The 11,575-nt window shown below is 41.7% G+C and overlaps 1 protein-coding gene across 2 annotated transcripts; it reads left to right on the forward strand.

Moving 5' to 3' along the window:
• Positions 1-752: 752 nt before the first annotated feature.
• On the forward strand, positions 753-10,530 carry PFN2 (profilin 2). Of its 2 annotated transcripts, none has more exons than XM_023500742.2 (3): positions 753-1,025; positions 4,460-4,652; positions 8,443-10,530. In XM_023500742.2, the coding sequence occupies exons 1-3, from the start codon at positions 894-896 to the stop codon at positions 8,538-8,540; spliced, it is 423 nt and encodes a 140-aa protein (XP_023356510.1). In that variant the 5' UTR covers positions 753-893; the 3' UTR covers positions 8,541-10,530. The 2 variants fall into 2 exon arrangements, with proteins under 2 accessions (XP_023356510.1, XP_023356509.1); XM_023500741.2 differs by having other exon boundaries at positions 8,753-10,530.
• The last annotated feature ends 1,045 nt before the right edge of the window (positions 10,531-11,575 follow it).

An 11,575-nucleotide genomic window follows, 5' to 3' on the forward strand; every position in this document is an offset into this window, starting at 1 on the left:
AGGGGGCTTCCGTGTAAGGACTCGCCCGCCCCCCGGCCCCGCTGATTTCCCACCCTTCGCCCCCAGAATCACAACAAAGGATCTGAGCAATCTCGGGCAGACCCCTCCTCGCTGAGGGGTTGCCCCCGAGAGGGGAGTCAAGGACTGCGCCTTCCCCCGCCGCTGCGCCCACGCGGACAAGGTCAAGGTCGCGAGGGGAGGCGCGAGGGAGGGAGAAGGGAGCGGCTCGCCCGCTCAGCCCGCCCTCGCCTCGAATCCGGGCCCGTGGCGCGCCTCCCGCCGGGAGCCCGGGGCGGGGGGCGGGGGCGGGGGGCGGGGGGCGGGGGCTTCCGCACGTGTCCGCGGCCGCGTATCCCTCCGCGCGCTCTCGCCGCTGGCTCGCTGGGCGCCTCGCGCGGCGGAGGGATCCTTCGGGCCGCGCACGCTCGCTCGCTCGCGCCGCCCCGCCTGAGCTGAGGCTCCGCGGTGCCGGCCGGCCTCTCACTCGGAGCGGGGACGCGTCGGGCGCAGCAGCAGCGTCGGGAGCAGCGCGAGAAGAGCACCGAGCCACGAGCCGCCTCGGCCGCTGCCGCGGGGCGCAAGCCGGCCCTGCCCGCCGCCTCCCGGGCCCTGCCCGCCGCCTCCCGGGCCCTGCCCGCCGCCTCCCGGGCCCTGCCCGCCGCCTCCCGGGCCCTGCCCGCCGCCTCCCGGGCCCTGCCCGCCGCCTCCCGGGCCCTGCCCGCCGCCTCCCGGGCCCTGCCCGCCGCCTCCCGGGCCCGTCCCCGCCGCCTCCGCCCGGCCCGGCGGCTCGGCCCGGCTCGGCTCGGGGGTGGTTCCGTGCGTGCGCAGACCCGCCCGCCGCCCGCGCCCCGCGCCCCGCTCGCCCCGCTGCAGTGCGGACGGACGCCTCGAAGATGGCTGGCTGGCAGAGCTACGTGGACAACCTGATGTGCGATGGCTGCTGCCAGGAGGCCGCCATTGTCGGCTACTGCGACGCCAAGTACGTGTGGGCGGCCACCGCCGGAGGCATCTTCCAGAGCATCACGGTAAGCGGCGACGGCCGCGCGGCCCCCGAGCAGGGAAGGGGCCTTGGGGGCGCCGGGGAGGGGGAGGGGCTCACGGGGCCCGGGAGGCTGGTCCCCCTCGGAGGAGGAGGATGAGGAGGGGGCTTTCGGGGCTTCTGGATCCCCCCCTCGGAGAAAGAGAAGTCTGCAATAGGGGAGGGGGCGCACGGGGATCTGGGCTGTTCCCCTTGGAGGAGGAGGCTGCAATAGGGAGGGGACGCTTTAGGATCCAGGCTGTTCCAGTAGGGGAGGGGGCTGTGAGCCCTGGGCTGTTCCCCTCGCCTCTGCTGCCCCGGATGCAGGAGCCTTAGCCCTCTCCTCGGGTGTCTTCCCCGGTAGGGCCATCATCGAATTGTTCCCGTGCATCCCTCCTTCCATCTCCGCATCCTCTCCACCACTCCCCACCCCCAACTTCGTGCATCCAGAAGGAAGGGTTAGGATGGTGATGGAGGTGGAATGGAAAGGAGCATGGGCAAAGGGGAGCGGTTTCCCCTTGTAGAGCTAGCTCCTCTTTCCCAGCAATTTTGGGATGGAGGAGCAAGAAAAGCTTGACAGCCTAAAATTGCGACTGAACTAGTTTCTCACTGGGTAGGATTCCCCCACTGTTTCATTCTCTTTTTTAAAAACCTTTTTTGGTCGCCCCACCCCCATCCCCATCTAGTTATAAGTTTCTCATGGATCTCAATTAAGATTGCTAGGAAGAAACATATTTTTAAATATATTTTTTCTTCCATTTCCTTAACATCTTACCTTAAAATGTTGATTTGTTCAAACATGTAGGATTATCCTTATGAGGATTAATCCTGTTGAGGGAATCTGTTTTTGCTGCTTTCTGGCTAGGCAGATACGTGTGTATGTGTGCATAGAAGTGCAAGCAAAAGCTTTATGTATTATAGATGGGGGTGTGTGTGTGTGTGTGTATACATTACATAGAAATGTATGCATGTATGCATAAAATGCAAACCAAAGCTTTGTGTTCTTATACGTATGTATGTTGGGGGAGGCGAGTGCCTAGCAAGACCAGGCAGAAACTGCTTCCCTGGAACATGCAGAGAGTGTGTGTGTGTGTGTGTGTGTGTGTGTGCGCGTATGCGCGCGTTATATAACAGAAATGTCTTAAGTAAAGCGTAACGTTAAAGATGAAGGTGTGGCGGTAGGATCAGGGGCTAGGATGCTGCAGCCAGAGGTTACTTTACCTACTTAATCTTCCTTCTTTTCCCCACCCCCAACTTGAGGCCCGGAGCTTTGCCTGCTGCTTGAAGCCGAGGCAGTGATGCCGGGCTTTCTCTGTTTCATTGCGCTCCTTTGGGCAACCCCGCAGCCAAGCGTTCTCGGGGACGTAACAGGGATTTCTGAACCCAGAGGGGAAGGCATGCTCCCGACCCTCGTGATGAAGGCAACAGTTTTTGCTGATTTGTGGGTTTTCCGTTTTTGCCCACCTGCCACTTTGGGGGATTCGGTGTGTTGTGAAAGAAAAGGGATGGAGATGAAGGACCGTTCCGCACTCTGATGTCCGTGCCTGAATGTTTCATTGGCTCCGCTAGCTTAAGGAATTGCCGGCATTGCGGCTTGGGGTGGGAGGAGGCCGGGCAGAGGGAATTCTCTGAGTCTTTGCGTAGGTTTTCCTGCGTCCTGGCCTCTAGTGCTTGCCGCAGACTTAAGTCTTCAACGTAGGTGTCTTTCGTGAATCCCAACCTTAACGTTGACACTGAGTTTTTTTTCCCCCAGATATCCTCCAAGATGGCGAACTGCCATTAATTTCTCATTCCATACATCATTTTCCTTCTCCTGCGAAATATTAATTCCTAACCTCCCCAAACTGTTATTCAGTTTAGTTCCAAAAAGACAGATTCTTGGGAGGGGAGAAAGTATGGAGGGAAGAGAAGAAGGGTTTTCAGTTGGTTATTTTAATATTCTGGTAATATTTAATATGTTTCTACCACTTCTTTTCTCCTTAGTGGTATTTCATCAGGAAGGATTTGGTTTAGATTATTTCTGCTGTACATAATATGCTTGTTAGTCTACATAACAACCTTTTTTTCGTATTTTAGACACAAGCAGTAACTGATTTTGTTTAAAGCATTAGTGGTGAGAGGTCTTGACTTAGTTGCCATGTTTGAGGAGAATTTGCTTTTTAATCTTTAACTACCAATCATTTTTGCTGTTTATTTCTGCCCACAGGCCTTCAAAATAAATCATTGAAATGGTACTGTATCAGATAGTTTTGCCTTTTTTCCTTCCTCTCATTTCTCTCTCATTCTGAACTACTGTAGGTTTACTTAATGTTTGTGAGTTGATGGATTTTAAAGGGTAATCTTGGACACTGGTCCTTTAAGATTTTCTGTATCTGCAGTGGACTAGGGTTAAAGGAAAACCCTGAGGTCTGGCATCTGGGGATCAAGTTTCCCTTTACTGCTTTCAGCCTTCCCCAGCAGCCTTTGTGTGCCTGGCTGCTGTCTGGCTGGGCAGACTCCCCCAGTGTGCTTGGACATGGCTGGGCCTGCTGTGACTCTGCATTTCTGATGGGGGCGATGCCTTCTTTTTCAGTCCTACAGTGTTAGAAAGCACATTTTCTTTTAAGGCCTATTGGCGACCTCACTTTCTTCTACTTCCCTCCATTTTCTGTTCTTTTGCCAGTGTTATCCCAGTATTAGAAAAAGAATTCTCATCCTTTTGCCTGAGAATTCATCATCAAAAATGGGAGGGGAGAGAAGATGGTGAAAGAGTAATGAATGACTAGAAAAGGGGGGAAATGACTTAGAATCATGTAATGCTTATGAAATTCCTCCATGTTTATTAGCTCTTCTATTCAAACCAAGAATACCAACTAAGGGTTCTTTCTATTAGAGCAAATACTTTGTTAGGAGACTTCAGGACTATGATAAACTCAGATAATATTGAGTAAGAGACAAATAATAAATTCATTTTAAAAAATGCTATATCTGAATCTGTGTAATTAAAGATTATTTTTAGGTAGTCGATCTGATCTAAATAGAATTTTTTACTTTATTGTAAAGAGAAATTTTATATTAAAGTAATATAAATGTGTTACAAACAAAAATGCAATTTATGACTGAAATATTTTAAAGGTGTCTGTGCCTTTGAAAAATTTTAATTTGTATGATTTTTCACTTAGCAGTTATGCCATTATGTCATGGGGAGTGTTTCCCATCCTATTAAAATTTAATCAAAATTATTTAGTAAGATTTATAAAATCAAGTTTATAAGTTTTCTAACAAACTTATGAATTGGATAAGACTACATTCAAGGTTCCAAAGTTTTAATTTTTCATAGTGAAATTTGGAGGCCCTGATAATAATAATGTTGTTAATTTCACCTGCAGAATTTTGTGTTAAAATTTCCAAAGAATGTACTGACTTCTGGTTTTGTTTTGTTTTTGCTTTGTTTTTTGGCAGCCAATAGAAATAGACATGATTGTAGGAAAAGATCGAGAGGGTTTCTTTACCAATGGTTTGACTCTTGGTGCAAAGAAGTGCTCAGTAATCAGAGATAGTCTGTATGTGGATGGTGACTGCACAATGGACATCAGGACAAAGAGTCAAGGTGGTGAACCAACATATAATGTTGCTGTAGGCAGAGCTGGCCGAGGTAAGTAAGACTTTCTGAAAACAAAATTAGTTACTGTAAGGTAATCAGTTAATTGCTATTGAATTGCCACCTCATAACTTGCATCCTTTTTTTTTTAAAAAGTCTTTTAATATATAAAACAATGTCAGTCCATAACTAAGGGATTAATCCTTTAAAAAAAAAAAAAAACTATTAAGATGGTTTCCATGTATTGTGTGGCACTAGATGACAAATGTACTAAAATTTCCTGTCAAGTGCTAAATCTTAATTCTGTCATCATTCTAAATGTGAATATATTCTGTATTAACACTAATCTTTACATTTGTAAATTTCATAAATTTCCTTTCTTCAAAAGTACTTAGCATGTCACTAATGATGGTGGAATAAGATTATTAAAATATACACATTGATTAAACCAATTAATAGGGAGATAATCATAGAAGCATAGATTGAACAGCTGGAAGGGGACCTAAGAGGTCCATCTAATTCTGTATATAACTTTATACCTTAGAAAACCGAGTCCTGAACAAGTTAAGTAACTTGCTAAAGGTCCTGCAGCTTTATTAAAGCAGAATTAAAATTGAGATTTAGCCTTCCTCTGCTTCAGATCCATTGCTCTACTTATTGAACAGCACTGCCTTTCAAAATTAATTTTGTCAGGTATGCCCTTTCCAATTTTCCTTGCCTTTATGGTTTGTTTGTTTTTTAAATATTCATTTTATTATTTTCAGACTTTATTAGAGAAAGAAATTATAGAATCTTAGAAGACACTGTATAGTGCACTCTCCTGCCTCACACAGGAATCTACCCTAGAATGTCCCTGTTAGGTGGTCGGGTATTTTGTGCCCATATAGAACTAGTAATGAGGAGCTTGTTATATCATAGATCATCCTGTTCCATTTTTGGAGAAGTGGTCTAATCCTTCACAGAAGGAAATTATGATTCAGAGAAGTAACATGAACTGCCCATAGCGACACAGCTATGGATTAGACATGTCAGGACCAAGTATTCTGACATTAAATCCAGGACTCTGTGCTACACTATGTTTGTTAAAAAAGTTCTTCCATATGTTGAGCCAAAATCTCCTTCCTGTAGCTTTTACTGTCTAGGCCTAATTCTGTCTTCTGAAGACATACAAAGTAATACTAACCTCTCCTCTTTAGGAAACATCTACTCCACTTTTCTGTGGTTTTTACTCTTATGCTAAACGTAGTAGTTTTGTTCCTTCAACCTTTCCTTATGTAACACGTTTTAGGGTCCCTCTCTGCATTGGTTCCAGTTTGATAAGTGCTAAAATGTGTTCAGAACTAAGCACAGTATTTCAGATGTGGAAAGCCCATCACAGAATATTGTTAGGGTCCTTCCTCCCTTGTTCTAGAAATTATATCCATATCATTACTCTTTTTCACTTGTTGAATTTGCAGTCAGTTAAATTTCTATTTATCCCCTCATGTACTGTCATTTTAAGTTTTTCCGATTCTAGTAAAGTTTTTTTCCTTAAGTGTTTCAAATATATATATTTACGTATCACCTCTGAACTTTCATCTTCATTCTGTTAATTTTTGGGAACTTGATTCTCTTAGTTTATGAGCCCTCCTTCAAGTTATATCATACCCAGATTTGATAAATCTGCCTCTTAGGTTTTTGTCAAGGTCACCAACAAATTACAGTTATTTTATTTTTCTATTAAACCTCTACTGAGGTGATTAAAATAAAGATTTTAGATGATCTGCTTTTTCCACTCTATACTTTTGTTTTAATTTAATTGTTTTAATTTTCAAAATCTTATAGAACCGAGCATCTGAGAATACTTAGATTTTAAAATACCCAGGGAACCTAAGTTCTTTTTCTGACAGTAGTCTAGCTTTACAACTCATTCAGATGTTTATTGACTGTATGGTCAAATTCCAAAAGACTTTTATTCAGTAAACTTAAAAGGAATAAATCCTTGCTGCTTTTTAGGGAATGATTCTTAAAAGGGGGGGAGGAGGAATTAGTATTTGTCTCAATTGTTGTAAAATCCATTTATAATATAAAATTGTGGAGTTATTAAAAACTTTAAAAAAAAAAAAAAAGGAAAATCCTTCTTTTCTAAAATAGCCAGGTTTTGAGCATTTCATGTGAAAATGGCATTATCATATATAAACTAATCATCTAATAAATCTTTTAAATTGGCTTTTCATTTTACAGTATGATTCTAATGACTAAGATTGTCATTGCCTCAAAAGTTATTCATATAAATTGATTACAACTCTGGTAGCTGAGATGACTGGAATCTTGGATTTTTTTTTTTTTTAATGTAGAACAGAATTAGCTAAGTATAATTAATATATCTGAAATAGAAGGTTCTACATGTTAGATCATAGAGGTGTTAAGAAGACACTGATTTCAAGAAGTATCCTAGGAGTCCTGGCTCCTTGTCAGACACATGGTCTCTCAGGTCCTCAATTTTATCTTTTAACATTGGGCACAAATACCTGTACTGCTTGTGTCATGGGCTGTTCATTTCTAAAATCATAGCTTTAGATCTGAAAGGGAAGTTAGAAGGATGGCTAGAGGATTCATTCTCCTATTGTAAGGATAAAATGAGATAACATAAAAAGAGCCATGTTAGGTGTAAACTGCTTTTAAAAACAGTAACGACACACCCCATACTTAAAAGTTCTTGAACCATTTTCTTTAAAAGTCCCTTTTTGATGCCTCCTGGTATATTAAGAATTCCGAGTTTTTGAAGGCCATACCAGTAAGTTGTGGTAGGTCCAATGAAGCCAGAAATGCCTCTGGGCACATCCCTGGCTGGCAATAGACTCTTCATCTGTAATTTCAGGGACCAGCTAAATTTGGAAAGGATCAGCATCAGGATATTGACCACCAAATGGTAATTTTGTCTTTTAGCTTGAGCACCTCTAAAGGAGTTTTATAATCCAGGTCTTTAGAGACTCGTGGTCTTATGTACAGTCTTCTGTCTTACAACATAAATAGAAACATTTGTTTTATGTAGTATTTTGATGAGAATTAAAAAAGTTTAAGGCCTATATTCTTCATTGAAGAAGTATCTGTACTGATTAATTAGTGAATACTTAAAAGTTATAATTTTACTGACATCTAGTGGCAGTCAATATAAAATTTCCATCCATTCACTTTTTTAATGAATTTTACATTCTACAGATAAACATCTTGTTTATTATATTGGATTTAATTCACTTGGTTTAGTCTTAAATAAGAACATCAGTAAACAAAAATTTTAAAACTTTAATTCTTCCATAGTTAAAATCCAATGAAAATTGTAACTCAATTACTTTTTCGTCTTAGCATCCCGTGTAGCAATAAAAGCCTAGTCATTTCTTAAGTGGTATTTTAAAATGTTGGAGGAAAAAAAATGCTTAAAAAATAGGAAAATGTATATTTCCTGTTAAATAGAACAGCACCTAGGCACATTACTTGCCTAGGCATTTCAACATTTTTGTCATAGGTTTTCTCCTATACTATACAGGTTATTATTTCTCCATTACTGTATTTGTACAGAATTCATTTCCCAACTATTTTGAGGTTCTTTAGTGATCACAGTAATTGCTGTGCATGAGATTGTAGCTTTTTGCCAGTTTGAAAAAAATCAATAAAATTTCTAGTTGTTTTGGAGTGATTTTAACTTTCTAAATGATCCATTTGGCACCAGTGCTTGGTAGCTCATGGCAAACCAGCTTAATATAATAACTTTTATTAATTTTTATTCTATGTGCTGTCTGCTAAAACTTACATGACTTTCTGGTCTAACACTTCTTTTGAAACGCTTTTCTTTTTTCTCTTTCAGTCTTGGTCTTTGTAATGGGCAAAGAAGGGGTCCATGGAGGTGGATTGAATAAGAAGGCATACTCAATGGCCAAATACTTGAGAGACTCTGGGTTCTAGCTGCTAGGCAAGACTGTTAAGTATTAGGGGGATTGCTCTTAAACTTTCCTAATTGTAAGCGTAAGTCTTCATTCTGGAAATTTTATTAGCAATGCAGGTGATGGGGTTATGAACCTGTGTCTTCTTTGTATCCCTTTGTTGGTGGGGAAAGGTGTTTTTGGTTTTGTTTCATAAGTAATTCTGTTCACTTTTTGTTTCCTTGTGTACTCCAGCATTGGTTATAGTCATGGGAAAGGAAGGTGTCCATGGAGGGACACTGAACAAGAAAGCATTTGAACTCGCTTTATACCTGAGGAGGTCTGACGTCTAAGCAGCCTCTCCCCATCCACCTAGCAACCGTCTTCATCGCCACCCCACTTATGTTCATAATACTACCAGACAGTAGATGGTAGTTCATTTGTTTTTATTTACCTATTTTCTAATGTCATGATTCTGTTTACCCAAATGGATCATTTGTATGTTAACCACTGTATGTAATAGGACCCTTATCTGGCACCATCATTGCAGCATAAAAATGATATGCATGATACCTTGAAATTTGGGGGGGAGGGGGGCATGCCAATTTGGGCATTGCTTTATTTTAGCAATTAGTGGGATCTTGAGACTCCTAAAATAAGTTAACACTAATTAAGCGAGGTGCCGGTTGTACAATCTCCAATTTGATCAATGTCTTTTCAGCACTTTGAGCAATTACACAGCTCCCTTAGTCTTCCTTTTATAGAGCATGGTTGGGAGGAAAAAGTGCATGCATCTCTCTTCTCTCCTCCCCTCTCCTCCCTTCCCACATACGATACTTTGTTTGCTTCCATCTCCTCATGCAGTGCCTGGATTATTCAGCTAGTTTAACACTATCTTTGTTTATGAGCTGCTGAGAACTGCAGGACATTTTGCCTTAGTATTGTTGTTGTACTCCAGTAGAGACAAAGTTTTTTTTCCTAGTGTCTAGAGCACACACTTTTTTTGAGTACAATGGCAAACAAGAGCAAAAGGTGCAAAACGGCGCACTTCCTTCTCAATCTTACAGAAACTTATGGATCGACTCCCCAGGGACATTCTGTCACTGCAATAGCTCAGGCACTTGAGAGGTCTGTGTCTGTCTTTTCTTTTTCATATCAGCTCCTGTTCTGTTTTTTAAAATTGATTTATGAAAGGCTGCCATCATGGACATTAGATACCCCAACATAACCATCTGGAGTGTGTCCGAATTTTTTCATAGGACCAATTTTTATTTGCAGCTTGGGTTTTCGTATGAAATTATGTTGTTGTTGTGGGAAAACTGCCACCTTCAGCTATATATACTGGTAGTCTAGACTGACTTATTTTGGTCTGATCACTGATTGGTTAAAAAGTAAATGGAATTGCTGCTTTAATACCGATATTTGGATGAGGGTTGGAAGTTTTATAAGCTAAAATAGTTGAAATAGACACATTTCAAATTCTAAAACCTGCATTTGGCCTGTCACACCCTTGCTGTGGAGTAACTCTGCCTTGTGCTCTAGTCATCCAAAATATGTGTAACCAAGCTGTCAGTTCAAAGCACGGAACTAACTTGTATGTTCATTTTAAAAAAAATAAAAAAGCAAATGACTTCTGTATAAAAAAATAAATGGGAGATGGTATTGGTTGGAATAACTGACTTGGCTGTCTTGTGATGAATTTTTTAAATATGTATTCTGTGCCATACTATTGTTAAAAATGAACTGTTGCTATTGTGAGATGGATCTTAACTAACCCATTAAGGGTTTCTTATTTTGAATGGCACTATTTTAGGGACATTCTCGTATTTGCTTCTATTGTTTGGGCCTTGTGGATAATGTACAGATTTTAAAAAAAAAAATCTTGTTGCTGATTTATCCATTTCTTTCCCTGCACTTTGTTACATCTGGGATACAGTCTAACTCATCTGATTTAATATGCATTTCAAAAAATGCCATAATTAAAACACCTTGTTTACAGACAGATGAAATAAATTTATTCCAACCAAATAAAATCTAGGCTCTTGTCTGTGTAACATATGGACTTCCTACTCTGCTTGACTTTCTATATTCATGTATATTTCTTCCTCTTCCTCTACAAAAATGGGAATATACACTTAACTAAATCCTGCTGTGAACCATCATAACAAAACTCCTTAGCTGACTGGCCACTTATTCAATACTAAGTTAGGATAGTTCACAGAAATGAAACATAAGGGGATTTATTCCTGGAACTATAATCTCGCTGGTGCTGGTGCTCAGTTTATCACTAACCCACCCATGCCTTCATCCAGAGGGGGCTCTGTCCAAGGTGCTGAGGAGTTGCTTTGACATCATATAAAATCCAGAGACCATGTAGGCAGCCCATTCGTTATCCCAGTTGTTGGTTTTTGGCATCTACACTGACATTTGTTATGGTTCCCAAGTATTTCTCTTCCTTAAGGTTAAAAGGCAGTATAGTGGAGAGACTGCCTCAGAGCCAAGAACGTTTGGGTCTGACACACATCACTCAGGGCACCTTATCAATCACTGTACTTTGGATCCTCTCAAGATTAAGTTACGAAACGCACTGGCAGAGGCATTTACCAATAAAACTACAAATCCAGTCTTCGTCTGTTGTTTGTTTCTGGGTTATTCCAGTTGTCTTATTCCCAGGTAAAGCAGTTACCCCCTAGGGAGCAAAAGATAAAAATGACTTGAGAACAATCTTCACCTTTTTGGTTTGATCTTCAGGACTTTTTTGAAGGGTGAGGTGCAGAGATTTGTGTAGGAATACGTGCCACTTGAATGATGAGGATACTGAGGTCCTCTTTTTAGCTCAAAAGTTTCATGACACTTAATTTGAAAACTAGAATTTTTAAAAAACTAAATAGCTAAGCAAATAGTATTAGGAACACCTAGGCAGCACAGAAGCCTTCAGATACTTTACTAACTGGGTGCCTCAGTTTCCTCATCTGTAAAATGATCTCAAGAACAAAATGGCAATCTAATTAATTGCCCAAGAAAACCCCAAATGATTGGGGCCAGAGTCAGACACAATTGAATAGGCAGCAGCAGTAA

The sequence above is a fragment of the Sarcophilus harrisii genome, chromosome 3, assembly GCF_902635505.1.
Source record: "Sarcophilus harrisii chromosome 3, mSarHar1.11, whole genome shotgun sequence".
Taxonomy (NCBI): Eukaryota; Metazoa; Chordata; class Mammalia; order Dasyuromorphia; family Dasyuridae; genus Sarcophilus; species Sarcophilus harrisii.

Bases quoted from the DNA above. Each gene is read 5' to 3' on its own strand.
- PFN2 (XM_023500742.2), top strand. From the start codon at position 894: ATGGCTGGCTGGCAGAGCTACGTGGACAACCTGATGTGCGATGGCTGC. The intron at 1,026-4,459 runs GTAAGCGGCGAC...GTTTTTTGGCAG, and splicing joins GCATCTTCCAGAGCATCACG to CCAATAGAAATAGACATGAT. The intron at 4,653-8,442 runs GTAAGTAAGACT...TTTCTCTTTCAG, and splicing joins TGTAGGCAGAGCTGGCCGAG to TCTTGGTCTTTGTAATGGGC.